Consider the following 22,096-nt stretch of genomic DNA (forward strand, 5'->3'; position numbering starts at 1 on the left):
CATTGTGGACGCCCCTGGTCTAGGGGGAGCACATAATCTGCATTTGTACAAGATGTTTGTATAAGCAGAGGTTAGTAATATTATCAATGCAAAGAAAAAACAGATTATATGGCATTTGAATGAGTATCACTGCTATTTAATACTCGGCTGCATTCCTTGAAAAATAGATTATTTTTTTTTGTACACATTAAGATACTAGTATTAATTCTATAAAGGAGCTTTGTAACTCCTACAAGGTTTTGATATTCATTCAGCCACAGTTTTACTATAATTTAAAAGAATACTCGCATGTTTTGCTTTGTTTATTTAATAAACAAAGCTTATCAAAGGAAGGAGTGGACAGTTTTCTATTTGTTGACTTTTTTTAAACAAAGTTAAGTAAGAAAAGACTCTAGTTTGGAGCAAACATTCACAAGATTATTTTTAGGGATGCACCAAAATGAAAATTCTGGACCAAAACCAAAAATTCAGGATTCACTTGGCCGAAACAGAAAATGACCCCCCACCTAAAAAAAACAAAACAAAAAAAACCCCCCAAAAAACACACTTTTATTAAAAGTAAATAACACACCAAAATTGGACAGAAACATTCAATATCAATATATATATATATATATATATATATATATATATATATATATATATATATATAAATTCTTAACAGCAATCACACCCGTATCATGCCCAGGCAACCAGTACATGCTAGAACCTGGGCATGATAGGAGTGTTAGCGATCGATCACACTCCTATCATGCTAAGCCAGCCAATGCATACTGGAATCTGGGAATGCCTGAGCATGATAGGCGTGTGATTGCTGTTAAGAATCATATATATATATTAATATTTGTTATTTAATTTTTCTGTCCAATTTTGGTGTGTTACTTACTTTTAATAAAAGTGTGGTTAACACACCAAAATTGGACAAAACAAATCAAAATTATATATATATATATATATATATATATATATATAAATTGCTAACCGCAATAACACTCCTATCATGCCCAGACAGCCAGGACATGCTAGAACCTGGGTATGAGAGGAGTGTGATTACAGGCTCCCTATGTTATTCTACCCCCCACACACACTTACACATCCTTTCTATCGCTTTCACAAACATTCATTTACTAATTCATATACCCTCCCCCACCCACTTACCTGAACTGCAGATCTCTCACTCGCAGACTTCTGCAGGGGCCCGACTTCTTCCCTCTGTGTTGCTGTGCGAGCAACTTATCTTGTCCTGCCCCAGGGGAAGAACGAAGGGAGCAGAGTCATGTGACATGCATTCAAGTGACTCCGGTGGGTTCCTGAGTCTCCTGGCCTGTACAAGAGACGCTGTTTGCACAGTGTGTGCGACCAATGCACTGGTAAGCAGCCTGGCCCCTGTGGACTATTATTCTGCCGGTTTTTTATTTCGGCATTTTGCAGATAATTCCCTCTTCGGCCGATATATTTTGGCCACTGTTATATATCGGTGCATCCCTAATTTAGGTGCCCATGATAGGACCCATGATCCTTCTTGGTGCACGAATGGGCCCTTTGAAGCCGATGCTAACAATATCTACTGTAATGTGGAAGCTGCCGGGAAACCACTTTAATGTGGTGTCCTTTATGACTGCCATGTGTTCATGCAGAGGAACCGTCCAGAGTGCTCAATGCACCTAAACGACAAAGTTCTGCTGAGTAGGAGGCATTTTTAACAAAATAATCAGATTAATTATTAAAAATCCTCCTTCACTTTTTTGTGAGACCCTTCGTAGCTGGCTTTTTTGGCAAAGGCTTTGTTCGCCCACCCAATTGAAACAGCCCTGACTTCTTTTGTGCTTAATTGGCTCTTTTCATTTCTATAACGTATAAGTTTCACATAAGTGACATCGATTTCACACATGCACAAAGACATGTTCTGAAATGGCACTGTAAATCGTCCGTAAGTGGGCCCCACACAGTGTGTCTTACAGAGGATCTCAGTATTTCCAATTGTTTGGTAACGTTATCCTCATTTGGTGGTTTTCTACAAAAAACCTCCCTAGGCACAGTGAATATTAAATCAATTGAGGTCTACCCATTTTTACTCCTACTTGTAGATGAAGATAAGTAAGCCATTTAAATGCTTTATGTCCATTTTGCATGGAACGGTCGGAGATGCAAGCCTGGGCTTTGTCATCATTGCAGTTCATGTTTGGTCAGGTTAACTTAGGCAGCCTTGGGAAATACCCAAACGAAATGCTACCTTATCTCAATAAACCTGTTTATATATTTAAGTTGTCTTATATATTTAAGTTTTTTTAGGGGGTTGTGGAAATATGTTTATTCTTTGTTATTACCCTAATAGTTCTCACTACTGTCAGCATACTATATTGTCTTAAATGAGATAGGATCCTTAATTTGTTAAAAATGGCTAGCTATGGCTCTTAAATCCCCTTGAGCTATAGGAAGTAACATAATTCATCAGCACCTGGGGGGGAAATGCACTGGAAAAACATAGTGTGAAATATAACAATATTGTGGCAATTGAAAAATATAAAAATATAACCCCTTAATAACCAGGCCTATTTTGTGTTGGAGGACCAGGCAATTTTTGTGTTTTCGCAATGTATTTCTAATATACCGTATGTCTCAATTACAGGCTGCACCCTTAAAGTTTGGTGGTATTGTAAAGAAACATTTTTACAGAAAAAATATACATTAGTGGAATGGTAAAACAGTGTTTTATCTAATGAACAGGAATACATGTATCTTAACATTTTTGGTATTTATTATGCAGTTAGTCAGCACATGTTATATACAAACAAAAATTTGGAAAACCAATAGCCATTTTAAGGTTCCCCCCTTAATTCAAAATGCACCTTACTTATAGATATGCCACTCTGTCCCCCCAGATATGCCACTCTGCCCCCTGACATGCTTTATGTCCCCCTGGTATGCCACTCTGCCCCCTGATATGCCACTCTGGCCCCCCAATGTGCTTTATGTCCCTGATATGCCACTCTGCCCCCTAGATATGACACTCTGCCCCTCTGATATGCTTTATGCCCCCTAGAAATGCCACCTCCCGACTTACCAATGCATCCCCAGACTTCCTTGTGTCTAGCGGACATCTGCGCAACGCGTGCATACAAGCTCTGCCACTGCTCTCCACTTCCACCAGGGCTTCTCCATCCTAGAAGCCCCGGCGAAAGTGCTGGCAACAGATTGTCTGCGCGCATCACGCGGATGTTCGGTGGCTGCCAGAGAGGAGGATTCAGGTTCCCTGCAGCGCTGCGGGGGATCTGGATCCTAACCCTGCTACTTGCCCCCAGCAGGGCTAAATGAAAAAAAAACACCTGCCCAGCGCCTGGAACTGCATATCCTGGGCGTCGGTTGATACCAATTGCGCTAAACCCCGATAATAAAGACTTAAAGTAGGGGGATGCGGCCTATATTCGGGCCAATACGGTATTTATTTTTAGGTGGGGGCAAATAGGATTAAAATTTTAACAAAATGATATTTAAAACAAAAGATAAAGAACATTTAGTCAGTTTTACAGGTGTATATATTATACAGAGCTAGTATAAACTGGGGGTGGGATACAGTGCTGTATCTGCCGCGAGGCAAAAAACGCCGCCCCAAACGCCCGTCGAATGGCCCCTGCAAGTGTTCCAGCCAATGCAGTCACACTGATGATTGCCCCCGCCCCTTTCTGCTTCCCAGTCCCTCCCTGCAGTCACACTTTCCTTATAGCGTCCTTATAGCGTCCACACTGCTCAGCAACTCATCTAACAGTATAAAAGCAGTATAAAATTTATATTTGGGCTGCTGAAAGTTAGGGGAGGTGGGGGTTAATTTAAGGGCAGTTGTGGTTAATGGGGTGTTTAGGGTTAATTTAGGGGCAATTATGGTTAATGGGGTCTTTAGGGTTAATTTAGGGGCAGTTGTGGTTAATGGGGTCTTTAGGGTTAATTTAGGGGCAGTTATGGTTGGGGTGGCACAAGACCAAAATACACCATTGAAAAAATACCAAACATATCTTTAACAGGCTCTTATTTAGAAGCCATCCTATATTTCTATATGCTTTTCATTTATTTTAAGTTTTTGGTGTTTTTATTTTTCATCCCCAACAAATCACCGGCGCACTCTTTAAAAGACACGGTTCAGCCTTCTCTCTTAGTATGCCACACATGGTTTATTTGTGTGAGTTGGTATAGTTTATTTTATTTAGAAATCATGTGATTTAAAAGGGAAATATATTGTAATCAGATTCAGACTCCATGATTCAATGCTGATATATAGAACTTTGAATCCTATTCTCATTTCGCCTTGAGACCTTGATTCACAGTTTACTAAACAAACACTCTGCATGTGACCTTGAGCAAGCTTGTCATTTATTGTGAAAAAATTTTTGGAAGTGTTGAGAATGGTTCTTGACTATATTATTTGATGATTTACAATCTTCTTTTACCTGTAAAATCTTCCTGCAGGGCCCTTAACCTTTAAAAATGTAATACTGTGCTTACCTTTTTTAACATTGTGTAATTTAACATAATTTATAAATTAATTTTGAATGTTTTCATTTTAACAAGGGTTTAATTACCACAATTCTGCTCCGTGTTCCCATTTTACTGTGATTACTAAACTGTTCCAAGTCATGAAATACTGTGCATCCAATTAAGAGGGTTTTTTCTCATGTTCTAACAAATAAGACTTCATTGATGGGCTGTAGCAAGTACAGGGATTAGAATATATCTATATATAAAGGATCAAGGAAAAATATAATTTTTATGCCAAAATAAACAAATTTGTATCGAAAAGTGATAATGAGTAAGGGCATACGAAAATAACTGGCATTTCATGTATTAACAAGGATGCATAAGATAAAACCTTTGTAACAAGATCCTGAGAACAATTAGGATGAACAGAATACTGAAAGAATTTGATGACCTGGGGAATTGTGTAGATAAAATGGTGTTATATTACAGGATGAGTAAAAATTTATCATTCAGAAACAGAGATATAAACAGCGTGCAGTATTGAAATCAGTGATTATTTAGCAACCTTGACTTTGCTAAAAAGACATTATAATCCTGGCCATGGAATACATGTTTTTCAATTTTACTATGGAAAACATATTTTTTTACATAATTCAAGCAGTTTTAATTGGATTCGTCTTTAAAGGAAGATTCTGGCCATCATATGGAGTTTAATGCTCCCTTACAAATGCATGGGGATTATGCAAAATCCCCCTGTGTGCATTTACTTCTTTGCCTATCACCTGCTTTTTTTCATGTAGGAGATACGTCTGGCTGAACACATCTCCTTGCACATGGCATTATCGCTGTCAGCTCCCACACGTACCTGGAAAGTGCTTCCATTGCTTCCAGTGGGAGCACATTCCTGCCACTGATTGGTTCTTGGAACAGTGGAAAGAGTTCCCAGACCATGTTGGAGTAGGATGACTGCCAAAATGCTGTAATATTCATTGTTATGTAAATGGTACTGTCAGGGGCAGTATAATGTCCCTTTAAGACAAATTGGGTGTTTTTTTAATGGGCGATATGGACAGCTAAAAGGGTAGTGCTCAATTAACCCCACCAACTTTACAATGTGACACACATACTGTGATGGATAGGTTGAGTTAAATTATATCCAATGCATCCACAAATTTTGGTAAGTTTTCTGTTGCTTAACTAGGTGAAAAATACCTGTCAAGGAGGCAGTTGCCATAAAATCCAGTTGAATCTAATTGTTCACCAAATGTAAAGTTATGTAATGACACGCTTAAGAGGGCAATGCTTTCAATTGACCTAGCCTCTTGCATGTGTTTTCCTAGAACTGTTGTTAAACTCAATTTTTGGTTGAAACAATTATCTTTGGTGACTTGTTTTGCAGGAGACCACCAGTTAAATAATACATAATTTACAGTCTGTATTCTAGGTGTTATGTTCTATAGTGAGGAAATCCTCCCCAGTGTAGCAATGAATGAACAGTGTTGCTTTGATACTAGTTTGGAGTGATCTGTCCTATTTGCAAACATAAACATATGCAGTAATCCCGGATAAACTCATTAACTATGGCCCTGTGAAATGTGCAACATCCATAGAATCACTACAGCATCAAACATTAAAGTACTGCCATCTCTCAATATTGTAACAGGTGAGTTCAAGTGGGAGCAAACCACTTTGTGAAATTATAACACGTATATAAGGTTGTGCATTGTGGAAAATCAGCCAAGATTAAAGATCTGTTTGTGTTTTTAGGGCACTCAGGCTCCCAGATAAAGGGGCAGTCTACTGCAATGTGCAATCTTTACTTTGAGATATACTTTTGTTTAAAAGAACACTTTTGTTCTCTTTTAAGACTGTAGCTTAACACCCCCCAGCCTTTAGCTTTTCCCATCAATCCGTGTCAGTACAACACCACCAATAGTTTATTGTTACTCACTTTACCTGATTACAGGCTCAGTAGCATTTATCGTTTACTCTTGTATTTGTAACCCTCAGATCTCACAGACTTGCTCATTATCAAGTTATTTAAAAAAAAAAAAAATGTATTTGCATTAATTGCTTTGTGTAGTTTATTATGTTAAGAATTGACAAGGGGCTTTGATGGGAAATTTAAATTATGGAAAGAAAAAGTATTCAAGGTTAATATACAGGCTGAGTAGAGTTAGAGTTGACCTCTAAAGTACTAAAATTGACCTACATCAATATATTAACATGTACAGTATAAGTACACCTGATGATCTGATTCTATACCTGTAAGGGCTGTAATTAAATAGTACTAAATATAAGAAAACATCCTTGTTATTCATAAAGTAGTGCATTGTAATGTATCTGGATACTAACATGTTGCCCAACATGTTGGTGTACACAGCCATTAAAGTGAAAAATACCACCTTGTTGTTTGAAGATCTACAGTAGGTCCGGAAATATTTGGACCCTGATGCAAGTTTTGTTATTTGGTCTGTTTACCAAAAGAAATTCAAATTACAGTTAACTAATGAATATGGGCTTAAAAAGCAGTCACACAGCTTTAATTTGAGGGTATTCACACCCAAATTAGGAGGAGTTTAGGAATTACAACTCTTTAATATGTAGCCCTCTCTTTTTCAAGGGACCAAAAGTAATTGGACAATTGACTCAATCGCTGTTTAATGGGCAGGTGTGGGCTATTCCTTTTGTTAGTTCTTCATCAATTAAGCAAGTAAGAGTTCTGCAGTTGATTAGAGGTGTGACATTAACATTTGGAAGCTTTTGCTATGAACCCACAACATGCGGTCAAAGAAGTCAATGCTAGTGAAACACGCCATCCTTAGCCTCCAAAAATGAACAAATCCATCCAAGAGATAGCAGGAACTTTAAGAGTGGCCAAATCAACAGTGAGAAAAAAGAATGCACTGTGAGCTCTGCAACACAAAAAGGCCTGGATGTCTTCGGAAGACTTCACAAGAGCAATGTCGGTTAAGCGATTATTCTCTTTTCCTGTGAATAGTGTACCCATGTAAACTATATATTGTATTCAAGGAGAGATAAAGCTTTCTTTTGATACCATGATTAGCTTAAATTTTTTTTAATTTTTTTTTAATTTTCCCTCTGAATCCTCACAAAATTAGGTAAAGTGATGGAAAATCCCCTCAAAGTGTATCAATTCAGGTGGTCTGATTTCCGAAATACCTAATTTATATAGATTTTCCATACTTTTCCAGCACTTATAGGGAACATACTATAAGGTGTACATTATTCGTAGAATTTTTATGCTTATGGCTTAACAGGTTTGGGGGCTGTGAACAGAGGGTTATACTGGGTATGTGTTGTGCTAGGGCAATGCGATGTAAGGTTTTTTTTTTTCTCTTTTTACTCTTTATTATTATTTTTTTATATATTTTATTTTTTGTATTTTTATATATATATATATATTTTATTTTTTTTAAATGGTTAGAGGTCCTCTTAGGGACCTCTTGAACATGTTATTAATGCCAGTGATGTCATAATAACATCACTTAGCTCACTCTATTGTTTTTTTTTATTTATTTTTAAAATCACTAACCCTTTTTTTTCCCCTCAGTTTCATTTTTCTACCTGGCAGGAGGGTGAGAGACATGGTTTCTCACTCTCCTCCCTGCGATCCCCCTGCACTGATCACACTGTGATCTCTATGCAAGTCCCCACAGACTTGCATAGAGATCACAGCGTCTGTGCCTCAAGTGCAGGGGATATCCAGTCCTCCGATGACCTTCCGGAAGACGTCAGCAGTGACGCTTTCATGCCGGAAGCTGTTACATCAGATCGGCCAGCAGAAAGCTGGTGATGCTGGCTTCTGCTTTCAGGGGGGAGTCCAGGCTGTCAAACGATGGCCTGATCTCCTGTGCAGCGGCAGGGATGTGTCCCTGCCGCTGCAAGAAGGGCAGGACGTACCGGTACGTCCATAGGGGATTCCTGGGATGCGTTTTTTTGGACGTACCGGTCCATAGGGGACTGAAGGGGTTGATACAATACATCTATTCAAGGGGTATGACAAGACAAGAATTGACAGACTAAGACAAACTGATACATGGTGGAGGGGGCTCTGCTCGCAAGCTTACAATCTTGAGAATGACCCAAAACATATTGCAAACATTTTTTTAAGGAGTTTTTTTTATTTTTTAAGACAAAGAGTGGAAAATTCTGCAATGGCAAGGAATCTGGATCTGAAGTGCTACTGAAGTAGCAGAGGGTATCTTAGATTATACTGATTTGGGATGGGGTTGCCATAAATAGGTGAAAACACAAGCTACCATGTTCTCCAAATAAAGCTTAGTCAACACAGCATTCAGTATCTTGGAACCTGACTGAGAAGCAATGAAACCTGTCTTTGTTGAGCCTTTTAATAGTGAGGTGAGACCTAGCAACATTGCAGCTGTTGAAGTGCAGATTGGCTTGTATTCCACCTCAACATTTGAGCATTCCTGGTTTTAAAGGAAAACTAGTAGGCCCCAAAACTGATATCACCAGCAACTACATCTCCCATGTGAGAACCAGGAGCAGTTGTCATAATTGAGCCTAAGGTAAGGAGACACCAGAAAGCACATATAAACTGCTCTCTATTATTAAAGTGAGAATTTTCTCAGGTTATTGTCAATCTCAGCAAAGAATGTACTTTCACTTAAACTGCACAAATGTTAATTCTTTGAAGTAGATTAATGGTGTTTCATAACATTAGATCTAGGTTCCATGCTTTTCTGTAAAATTGCAGCATAATACTGAGTGATATAGCCTTTAAATGTGCAAAGTCGGCATACAAGTTTGTATAAAAGGAGAATTCATTAATTTGTGGTATTTTAGCAACGTAAGAACTAAATAGAACATGACTATAGTTCTGTTGACTGAATGAGCCAACTACGGTCCACTGTGGCCCTTGGGCATTGATTAAACTTATTTGGATGTTGCCTACTCCTGTAGTAAAAAGACTGGCAAGCTTCAAAACCAAACAATTATCAGAAAACAATACACATTTTATTAGATTCAACATATTTTTTATTGGCGTTGCCCTTTCAAACTTATAATTTTTAAGCTCTAATAGCTCACAAAAAGCTCTTAGTGGGGTATTTCTGAGCATTATTTCCATTTTTTTGTTGTCCAAACCTTACTGTTTTTCATAAATCATTCACGTATTGCATGTGAAAAATCATATTCCATATTTCAAAGCCATACTTTAGTGAAATTATTTTTCTACCAAGTGGATTCATACCTTATCCTATTGGTTATAACATAATTAGTTGCGTTTCTTGTCTGCTGTAATTATTTCATGTGAAGCTTGATAGCTAATAAATCATAATCTGCAGAAATAAATAGTATCAGAAAAATGATGACAATGTTACATTTACAGTAGTCAAAACAGTTGTGTTTCCAAAAGTAATTTCTTGAAATATAGAAGTGTCAATCCAGATGTACTCCCCGCAAAGACTTTACGGTATTCATGTTCATGAACAGGAACAGGAACAGGAAGTTGGAGCACTTGAGGTCACTGATCCGACGGCATTAACAGATGTGACAACATGGTAGCAGAAAAATCAATGTGCAGAGAGACTGCTGCATTACTTAATTAACAGAGGCTGCATGCCACAGTGGTCCTGCTGGAGTAAGACATTTTATGGAGAGCAAAATCACATAATGCATGGTACTTTTAATTAGACCAAACATAAAACACCAGTCATAATGCAAAAATTTCTGTAGCGCCCAAAACTGTATATGTAATATTTATTACTAATATGTCAATACCTACATAACTACTGAGTTTTCAGCAGGTTGTATAAAGTTGTTTCCCTTTGCATGTCTCAAACACTTTGTTTTGCTAGGTCTGTAATCAGCCAGCTGGTCACACAATAGGTGCCAGGGCAGCCTGCTGAACATGGCAACTGCTTCTTATGTGTTATGTTCTTTGAAATTATGGAGACATTTTTACATTTTACGAATTTAAGATGTATGCGACTGAACTCTGTTAATTCTCTAGGGGTAATAACAGCACGTAATGAATTATAAGTATTGGATAATGGCTCAATATCAAGAGTTGATACCATTATACAATTCTGTTATGTAATTAAAACATTAGCAGGTTTTCCCAGAAATTATTGCAGTAACCTATGTGCCATTTGTAAATATATTATATTGTTCAATACATGTCCTCATCTGCAATGCATAGCCCGAGAGGCCAACTAACAAAGCCAGAAATATATATACATATTTTATTTAATATACAAAGTATATACATTGTTAAGCAATATAAACCACACTAGAATATTATTATTAATATTATTATGTTTTCCACTGGCTAGTAGTAATTGGCCATCATCCAGTATGGATCCCTGAGTTTGCCCAAAGCATACAAAACTCCAAAGGTTGACTACGTTTAACAGTCTTCATTAATAATCATGTTTCTTCATTAGCAGAGGTAATGTAAATCAAAGTGGCATGTCCATTGAGTGCACTAATGTATTAAGCATATAAATATATCTGCCTATGAATTATTTTCTACAAACGTTCAAACACATAATCATAGCACAGCAAGCTCTGTCTGTTGTTGTGAAGTCAGAGACCTTTAGCCCATCAATGTCTCCTGGCTACAGACTAGAAGTAAGCATTCCCTGAGGAAAAATGCAAACTGGCCAATATATGGCTTGAGTATTGAATAGAAGCAGGTGCACAATGTATAAACTGGAGTATATATAAATACTATTTATTTTTAAACTGTATGTCCTTTTTAAACAAACAGAGTAAAAATTTGGTTTTCTGTAGGAATGTTAAATAATCCTAAGAACTACCCATTTAAAATGAGTTGCTCAATGTGACGTTTATAATCACAGTATTCTAAAACCAAATATTCATATTTAACCAGGATCTATGAGTTTATTGTGTACTTTGATCTGGTTGTTGACAAGGTCTTCAGTGTTTTGTGACTTCAAGACTTCTTGATTGGATCTTATATAGATTTTTTTTCATGCCATGCACCAGCCTCCCTGCCTTTTTGAAAACATTTTTCTAATTAATGGGAAGTCTTGATACTAGAAGAAATTGGATCTTAGAGCAAAATGCCTTTCATTATAAACTCTAATGAGAACAAATAGTGTCATAGTGCCTTAATTAGTGCACTTTATATGGATTTTACTCTATTTGTAAAGAAATTGTAATATTACAGACAAAATATAAAACAAATATAGTATATACTGCTTTTTAGTCCTTTTCGAAAAACAATTTAAACATTGGAAATATATTTTATTTGTGTGTATTTTTTTTTTTCTTAGAAAAGGAAATTTACATAAATGTATCTCTATTAACAGAAAATAGACAAAGTGTACACATTACTAACAAACCGCCATGCACCATGTACAATAGTTAATGTATAAATTGATTATCTAACCAAAGTACAATGTATCGAAAATGTACGGTGTAATAAACCATGTAAAAATAAATAAAAAGCATTGACTGAATATTAGTAAGATTATTCTGAGAAGAAAGAAGACTCAACAGTAACTTAGTCAGTAGCAGCCTGAGGAGCTAGGCATTTCTGTCTGGCTTCACTGTCGTCAGCCGTTAGATTTTTATTCCTCTTGGGCTCTATCCATGAGTTGTGTATTACAGCATTGTTAGGCATGGGGTCAGCTTCCACAATAGAAACAACTCTCTTTTTCATTTTACTCTTTAGGACCTTTTGAAATTTCTGCCTTGTAAATGCATACAGCAATGGATGAAATATTGTGGTTCCATAGGCCATGACTAGAAAGCACAATCGAAGCTTTACCAAAAGGTCACTTGGGCCAAGACATAAAATTATAGTGTTTAGAATGGAAATTGGTGTCCAACAAAACAAGAAGGTGGAAATAATCAACAATGACATTCTGAAAACTCTTTTTTGCCTCTCCCGCCTTTCCCTGTGTCTTTTGACTGCTCGACGTAGGGCAATGATGACAGAAACTGAAGTCCTTACACCAAGCACCACGTTTCTGCCACCGCTACTCTGTGAGACATCTGTGGTCTCATGCTGTGTAGCCATTGAAATTGTCTTTTTCTTCCTTGCCTTTTTCTTTTGCGCTGTTGAAAACCTTGTGCCTATTCTTATGTTGAGAGCCTGAAGTATTTTGCTGTAGGTGATTAGCATCACGATGATTGTGAAAAAGAAGATTGGAATCTGCACCAGAAGATGGTAATACATCCCAAGTTCAGTATGGTATTCATTTGTACTAACACACAAAAGTGTCTTGTTCTCCCAAGTGTTCTCACTTTGAACACTGAAAAAACTAACCTCAATGAACGGAATCAAGAAGGAAAGAAAGGAGACAACCCATGTCGATGTCATCAATATAACAGCGCGACCCATGGTCAAAATTCTGTTTGCGGGTTTGACAGAAATATCATATCGGTCTAGAGTGATGGCAAAGACGTTAACCGCTGTGGAAACACTGGCAAAGGATACACAGGCTTCATGAAAACAGCAAATCAGAGCACTGTTGCTATCCAGTGGTAACAGTAGTATAACGATAGTCAGAGGTATACAACCTACGCATATTATTACATCTAGCACATGGAGATTCATGGTAATAATGTTGCTGACTGAGTTAATTAGGTTGGATTTCATGCAGTAAAGAACCAGTACGGTGAGGTTGCTCCCAAGCCCCAGAACGATTTCCAACATGAGGAAGCAAGTAAGGGAGATCTGGAAGCTAAGTGGGTACGACAGTGGTCGGTACATATTTGTGCTGACGTCATAAATATCATCTCGAACTGTTATATTGATTTCAGACTGCATGTTGATTTCCAGCAAGAAAGTGAAACACATCCTTTTGAATCAGATGGTGCGTATCCTAAGATAAGATGAAATTAAAGATTTGTTTAGATTTGTTGTTTTCAAAGACAGACCTACACCCAAGTTTTAATGCCATTTCTTAATCACAAACATCATACTATTATTTCTTCTTAAAGCAACATAAAATAGAAACATGGCCCTTTAACTGGAGGATGAAGCAAATGGAAGAAAGCAGCTACCTGGAAGCAGGGCTGCTGAAATGGTTTATTTACCAGTAAATTCACACCAATTCTATCCTGGATAGTTTACATGTAATGTAGAAATTATTGGATGATGTATACATATTGAGGGTTATGTATGAAAACAAAGTTTGTTAGAGTTATAGTCCAGTGATCATAAAAGCAACCAATGCAATGTTCCTGCTGATTGCCCCACTTTGAGCACTATAACATAACTCAATCTACAAATTTTCTTTAACAGTTTTAAGAATGTTTCAGGTTAATGTGTTTTTTTTTCTTCTTATTATTAAAAAATACATTCTCTGAATTATTAGCCTCGCCATTTTGTAGAAATGAAATATGGCTTTCTGTGAAGCTGCTTCCTTCAAGAGAGACTGTATGTAGCATAATGTTGACCTATTAAGTTAATATGATGGGCAACTTATCTACTTTATAATAACTTAAATCAAGCAAAAACACAAACGTTACTGCTGTTATATATGTAACTTGTGTATCCACAACTCAGTGGAATACCCAAGTATTGTATATAATTAGTTCATTTCAATGGCATTTTAGATTTACCAATGGTATCTGATAGAAAAAGACTATTACAAAGAGTTACATTTATTTTCAAGGCATCTTAATTATTATATCTTTACACAGCTTTTATGTTCAATTTGTCTTAAGCCATTACATTATTTTTGTTCAGAAAAAAATCAACATTTACATAAGGATTTACAGAATGTCCACATTGTTAATATAAGGGTTGCTATAACACAGTTTAGCCAGTAAGTTTACTCTGTTTTAAATGTATATAGTACATTGGCCTTAAAGAATGTTTTTTATTGTAATGTTTCATTTTGCTCTCTTTTTTTGTAATAGTGCTCTAGATCTAGAAATAAAATGTAATTTAATGAGATCTGTTTGCTACAATAATTATTCAAATGGCTATTATATATGTTGAGTTAATGTGGTAAGGTGTGAATATTTTTTTTTTTGTTTTTACATATCGGCGGTTGTCTCTTAAATATAGTATAAAGTTAGTAGTAGTAGTGTAGTAACATGAATTCTTCTATCGTAGCATCTCATTAAGTAAGCTCGATGTTTAGGGAATAAACCTCACTGCCATATTTATATACATTTTAGCATATGCACAGTCTGTTTATGTTGTGTGTAGTAAGAATTTTTTAATGTTGGACGTTGGTACATGGCAGATATTATGTATATTTAGTGATTTGTGTGTAGTGTCTGTTCAGCTTTCTGCTTACACGTTGTTATATCCAGTTATGACAGAAAGTTGGTAGTATTCACAGTGGTTGGAACATATTCATGTACCTAGGTCCCCATTATCCATCTCCACAACTATGCAAAGACTTAGTACAAGCAGACACATACAATCAAATGCCTTTTACAGTGAACAAATATTACATGAGCATCCTAATAAAGGACCTCCCTCGGTCCATGTTTGGCATTTTTGTAAAGGCTTATTTATCAAACCATGCTATGTATTTGTTAGATTTAACCCATCACATCGTTGGCTTCCCTAAACATAAAGGAATCAAGGGATCTAACATACATAATTCCTTCGACACATCATATAAAGTAGGGAACTGAAAGTGGGTTGTATGCAAGTCGTGATCACAATACAAGTGATCATTGGAATAATACATTTCAAACCTCTTTAAATGATCAGTCTATAATGTGTTCTTGTATTGAACTTGAATGCACATGGAGCACCTCAATGGCCTTTCCTGTGAACTGTAAGGAGCAATGGGTGAGGCCGAACAGAAGAGGCACCTTAGTTACCAAATGTTGTGTAGTACATTGATTACCGAAGGTAGAATTTTCCCTATGCCGTGTAGTGACTGTTTTCTCCTCCAGATCGTGATACTGTGACACATTGACCTGCTTAATTTTACTGGGTTTTTTTCTCCATTATAGACGGCTTAATACATAATTTTATACTAGATTTACGTCAACCTGTATTTACAGTTCAGGGATCTGGTTTTATGTGCCTGCAATATCATGTCTGTTTCTAGTATAATTCACACAGAGTGAAATTTTGCAGGACCAGAAGGAGATTAAAAACAGATTTACTCATTGTAATACTGTCAGCTTTGAACAGCAAGTCCTACTTATACAGCCCCTCGACACTGTGTCACTGTGCAACTTAATTCATCTGTGTAGTGTATCGGAAACACGAAGAAATCAGGCTGAAGAATTTAAAATAGACAATGATTCTCGGTAAATTATTTTTTTGGAATTAGTTTTTTTTCCCCTTAAAATATACAGTATATACTTTTTGCAGGTGTTACTCAAAGCAGATATGCTTTAAAAAATGGATACCGCTAATTGAAATTTGTGTAAAATAATGAGTAACCCAATTGGTGTCATCCTTACTGTATTCATAAATTGCCTTTAATTATTCCCGAAATACTGGAGAAATATGGAAAATGTGAAGTCTGCCAGATTTCACATTGGCCAAGGATACCGCATCAGATCTCTGTCATAGTCTCTACACTTAGTGTTGAAGACATATGTTGACAGGGTAGGTAAATAACAAAATACATTTCTCAAAATCTGCCAATCTTTGGTTCTGGAGGAACCTTAGAACATTACTGTATGCAGAAAAGCAAAGCCATGGTGCATTTAAGCAATAACGTTCTGTGGCATAGCTTGGCGTCATGCAGTTAGCCACCTACCTGTTTCCTTCTGCCGTAAGGGACTTTTAGTTCACTGAAGCATCTTTTTAGAATTTGACACATGATGTCCTAGTCACATTCTCAGAGGGCTACAAAGATGTTGCATAGCTGACTTTTACAGAAGGGAAGGCATTTGTTTCTCCCACTCAGTGTGGTAGAGCCCAAATGTTTACTGCCAGTATGATGGCCCTTAGTTGCCTGGCTCTCCAGTGCTCACATATATATATGGTTATCCTCTGTCTTAAAATGCAAAGGAAGAAACATTTTCTGTAAATGTTAATTATTTCTTTAACTTTAGAACCTGCATACAGCGTGGAGATTCGCTTGTCTGATTCAGTATGACGATACACATTGCAGGTGCTTTTTCTTGCTATTAATCATTATTTTTTTTGTCAGGAGTCCCTGGGTTGTCACTGAAAAAGCATTTGTAAAATCCAATGTATGTGCTATAGTAGAAACCATCTGTGTCGCTAACATCCATCTCTCTCACAATAGGTCACACTTTTAATCTTAACTTAGAGACACAAACGTGCCTATGAATTATTGATTGTAGTAGGTATCATAAAGCCACACTCATCCTGTTCAGGGATATGATTATTTTCTTAATCCATTTTGTTTAACTCATTTTTCCTCTTTTAGTATCCAGTTTTCAGGAATAGTAATGTTTTACAGTGTTATGAGATGCTCACCATTTTGTTTCCACGCAGAAACATCTGCAAATAAGACGTCTGGTTGGTGACCGTTCTTCTCTTAGACTTGTCTTGCTGTTGCAGGGATGTGGTTTTGCATCACAGTGTGACTTTTAATCCCTTTGTGTCTTGTAGCATATCATATATATATTTATATATATAAATCCTGCTTACTGGACAATATGATTGTAGAAACACCGCTCATTCCATCCTTCAGCCTGTGAGTGGCTGGGCTCAAGTTCTAGATGTAAATCCTTTAAATGAGAAACAAGTTACCTGGTGAAGGCTGGAGCTTTCTTAAAAAAACCACTTATTATTTAAGAAGAATTGAAATATGACTATATCTGCATTAATATGTTTCTAAAGAGAGAGGGACAAATGTGCGTGTATATGTACACATGCACCCATATCAAAATGTACACATAATTTAGTATACTGTCTTAAGCCAAGCATGGATATAACAAATACATTATAATGGAGTTCATAAACTTGCAGGCACACAAACCCGTTTTCCTTTTCTCTTCTAGTAGATGCCACCAAGTAGCGTTTACATTTTTAAGGTAGCATGACGATTTGCTTGTCGTTACCTGATTCTTTGTAAATATCCACTTGCCCGTGATGTGTTACCAGGATTCCACGTTTACACAGGCTGCAGGCAAGTAGTTTGCAGCAGACATGGCAAAGTGCACATCACCCATGCTTTGTCATGATTATGAGTGAGATAAATGGAACTTGTACATACCCTGTTTATGTGGATGGTTTATCATAATGAATGCAATGCAAATATCATCATTTGTGGCGATACCCTTCCCTTTGTTAGCTTTGTAAATATATTCTAACGCAGGGCAATTCAAATTTCAGTTGAATTTCAACTGTAGTAAAACTAGGCAATTACGTACAGCCCTGTTACATTAAAAGTGACAATGCTTTTGCATCAGTTAACTAATGTGCACAGTTCATAATTTATTTTTATGTTCAAAGTGTGGGAATTAATTTCTGTTAGATGTCTACTGATGCTAGATAATGCTGCATTGAAAAAATGAACCTCTTTTATTCTTTTTTCACAAACAGATCTAAATCCTATGGAAAATGATGTTGAATTGTAATATATAGGCAACAATAAACTCCCAAGTACATACAATATCTTACCTCTGCTAAATGTTTTCAATCCTTTATCAAGCTCCCCTAATTCCGATTGCCTCATCCTGTTCACTTGTAAGCCGAGTGCATTGGAAACCAGGTGCTAAATATCTCTCCAGAAAATGACCTTAATGAAAAGATGTTCTTAGGTTGAGCCATTGTTTCAGCATAATGCTAACATTCAGAGCGTGCAGTGCTGCTTAAAGGCTGCCGCGGTCGTTCATTCTTCCTACTGTGAAATCAATAAGCATCTGAAAATACATGATGAAAGTAATTTAACATACTGAGGGCTGCAGCTCTCCAGAGACATCAGTGAGATTCTGTCTTTTTTAGAAGAGAAGAACTGTGCTTGTTGAAGTCGAGCTGGCTGCTGGGTCTGCTTTTGCAGAATGACAGCTTGCATCGTTGCTCCCCTTCACTGCAGAGATGCAGTGAATTCACTAATTTTGATTGGCCAGATTTGTTGAGCTTAAAGTGTCCTCCTGTATATATGACTGCATTTTTTACATTCTCCCGTAAAATCCCAGTTCCATAAAGACTCCATTTTCAAGACCTTTCGATGAGCAGCAGAAAGGTCCTTTAAGTAATCCGCATACAGGTACATTTTGGACGTAACATCTCTTATGTTCCCATAATGCATGGCAAGGTACAATTTTAGAATTGATCCTCCTACCAAATCACATTTTTGAATTTTGAAGACCCCAGTTCAGGACTGTGCTGTTGCGGTGCTTTTATACAAATCTGTAATATTTAAGCTTTACAGTAATGTACATATAAAGTTGGCATTTAAAGTTCACCAATCTATGGAACCTATTCATGATGTGCTAGCAGATATACGGCTGTCTGAATTTATTACAATCTTGCTTTAAGAAACTCGGGGCATGCATAGTTTGTTCACATAGAATTGATTGAAATATTGATGTTGATTGATATTGCATGCAACACTGTTCTTCCAATTTGCGTGTTACGCTTTGGTGCTTGTATGTAATAGTTTGATATTTTTACTTGTGATTGCAGATTATATTTTTGTTCACTGTATAATGTTAGATTAGTTTATTATTTTCTTTTTCTAGTTCTGGTGTTAGCAACAATTTACCCATTTTATATGTGTTACTCTTGTGATTTTATAGGAAGGCACCAGTCAATTCTGTCTTCATTATAACCTATGTAAACAACGTTGCTTCCAGCGGCTTTCCTTGGCTTATCATTTGGCAGCTATTTTACTGTGTACCTTGTACTGCGATGGTTAAAATATGTGCTTGGCTCTGTAGCCAGGTACTTCTTGGGAAACCACAAACACTACTCTAGACTGCTAAAGGTACTCTTCTCTGTATCAGAATCCAGAGTAAACAAAGGAAGGGGGTAGGGGCAGACGTGAGATAGTAAATGTTTCAATGTATCCCATATATCACTGAGGACTCAATGATTGTCTAGTGTTTATCTATGTTCCTGCCTACCCCAATTTATGAGAGTATCAATAGCTTATTGAGGATATTGTAATCAATACATTTCAAACATCAGTGTAATGAAGTTCGTTCTACAGTTTGCATACTGCGGTTTATGCCCTTGAAGAGGAATCATTATAAAAACATGATACAGAAACTAAAATATCTGGTTTGATTGGTTCATTTAAACAAAAAGACCAGAAATAAAAACACACATGCAGTTACTGAATTTCTGCTAAGTTTAATATTGTAATGACAATTTCATGCTTGATTAGAACAGAAATATGTTTTCACCAATTAATGATTATTTGGAGTTTATTTTTGATTGGAACAGCCCTATTCAAAATAAAAAAATAAGCCCTTCTCGAACAAACTTTGTTTCCCTGCTAAACACTCCATTTTCCTAAGCTCGGCTATTTTTGGTGAACAATATATTAAATATGTAATCATATGAAATATGTTGAACGTCAGTGCGACGTTGTCATGGGAGGATTTGGAGCTTCTATATTTGTAAACTCAAGTAAATTCAAATTTTTTTATTTTTAAATATGTTTTAAAAAAACACTCAATTATTTTCACTATTTTGCTGTATTTACAATTTTGTTCTTCTACCCTCTTGCGTTTGAATATATGCTTGCTATCTACAAAAAGGACCCAGTTCCTTATTTGCTAGAACATATGTAAATTAAATTATATTTACATATCTTTTTATGAAAAGCTTTAAAAATTCAGTGAGTCACTGGTTAAATTATACAAAACCTGTATTCCTTTACCATGGACAGCAGACAATACTACATATTTCTCATTTCAAACAAGCAAACTGGATTTTTTATGTATAGCACCCTGGTGGTGGTGAAATTTTATACATGTGTGATCCAAGTGTGATCTTTTTACTGGATGTGTGGTATGTACCATTAGACAAAAACTATTTGCCGGGCATTATGGACTCCTCCCACGCTGCATCTTCAAAATGCAAGAAGCAGTCGAATGGGCTACTAAATTTGTTCACTAGCATTCCCATAACAATCAGTGATCTCCCATTGAAATCAATGGGAGTAGCATCAACCAATGGCATGTATTCTAAAACATCAGTGTTCCGACGGCATCCATGTGATTGATGTCTTCTACTCCCATTCAGCTTCCCTTGAAGAAGCTACTAAGCACGTGCAAGAGCAAAGCTTCCTGCTTATACTTCCTGGTTTCAGTAGAGTCCATTATTTTATAAATTCCGTAAAGAATAAAAGAACGCAATAAAATGCATTATGCACAGACTCTAGTGTGTATTATAAAAATACAATGTGAGGGAATGGTCTGTTATTTTAAAGAGGCCGTTTAATGGGGGGCAGTAGAACTAGATGTAAAAGTTCCAATTAAAAAAATGCGCACTCCTTAAATGTGGCGTTTTACCTCCCAAACAACCCAACAAACCCATGCATGGGGGTATCACTGTACTCGGGAGATGTTGCTGAACACATATTGGGGTCTTGTTTGAAAGTGACATATACCAGGAGCTGTAAATCCATACCTGAAGCGCAATTTTTGTAATGAAAAAAAACACAAAATAAATTACTACCACAAAGTTTGACAAAGGGTGGTAGTAGTATTAGTGCATGGAAAGGGTTAAAATGCCAGCATTTGAAATACCTTGAGTTGTCTTGTTTTCAAAAATATATGGTTTGATGGGGTAAATTGCATTGGCCAGCTTCAAAGATACCCAAAATAGCACATGGGGCAAAAATGGTTTTGAAATAGCAAAACGCTACTTGTACTTATTGCCCAATAGCTTGCAGAAAAAAGCAATAAAAACATTGGGTATTTCTAAACTCAGGACAAATAGTAGAATCTATTTAGCAGTTTTTTTTTTTTTTGGATGAGTAAAAGATTTTTCAAATAAGATTGAGGAAAAAGTGATTTTTTTCATCATATTTTATTAAACAACAATATATAATTTGTGTGGGAACACTAAATGTGAGGAGGAGAAAATTACATCTAAACACAGACACCGCAAAAGTGTTAAATCGGCCTCGGTCCAAAAGGGTACAAAAAGTAAAAAAAAAACAAAAAAAAAACTGCCTGGTCCTTAAGGGTTAATAGAAAAGATGACAGTTGATAGTTTTGGATGGATTTGACTGATTCAAAATGTAAGGGTCTGTCAAAATTTACGTTAACAATAAAACACAAATACCTTTTCTTTAACGAACATTTTGTCATCATGAAAATTTATGCATTTCAAAAAATTGTTTGAGCAATACTTATTTGGACTGAATCACATTCATGTTAGTAAGCCTTTTGGTGGCTGCTTTGTGGTGGAAGCATCTAATCTGACCTTTTCATGTGCTGGAAGCGCTTTGCTAACACTCAAGAGTTCAGGAAATATGTATTAAGTTAACCCACATTTACATACCATTGATTTATTAAGATTTAAGGGAATATTCCTAGGTAGCCAACTGTGTTTAAATATTATTGTACCAGCAAGTAAACATTCACATGATACCTAGCCTGTAACAGAATCATTAAGGATTAAGGTGCACAAGGATGTAGGTGGCGGCACTAATTCTTTTATGACAATCTTTTTCATAATCCCATGTGTTGGTCATTGCATAAAAGGCGTGCTAAAACAATTTTGACGTGTTTTGTGTATGTTCTG

General features: G+C 36.4%; 2 protein-coding genes across 2 annotated transcripts in view; one reads left to right on the top strand and one right to left on the bottom strand.

Moving 5' to 3' along the window:
- LOC149302886 (conserved oligomeric Golgi complex subunit 5-like) overlaps window positions 1–22,096 on the top strand; it is a 141,973-nt gene that overhangs the window by 28,409 nt on the left and 91,468 nt on the right. The window lies entirely within an intron of this gene.
- Window positions 11,987–13,288, bottom strand: LOC149302887 (G protein-coupled receptor 22-like). Its single transcript, XM_089482174.1, has one exon. It carries the CDS (start codon window positions 13,286–13,288, stop codon window positions 11,987–11,989), a length of 1,302 nt encoding a protein of 433 aa, XP_089338300.1.

This window comes from Sceloporus occidentalis, unplaced genomic scaffold, assembly GCF_023333645.1.
Source record: "Sceloporus occidentalis isolate IW3139 unplaced genomic scaffold, rSceOcc1.0.p SCAF_17, whole genome shotgun sequence".
In the NCBI taxonomy this organism is placed as follows: domain Eukaryota; kingdom Metazoa; phylum Chordata; class Lepidosauria; order Squamata; family Phrynosomatidae; genus Sceloporus; species Sceloporus occidentalis.

Excerpts from the sequence above, each read along its gene's own strand:
- LOC149302887 (XM_089482174.1), bottom strand. The coding sequence starts at position 13,288 with ATGTGTTTCACTTTCTTGCTGGAAATCAACATGCAGTCTGAAATCAAT.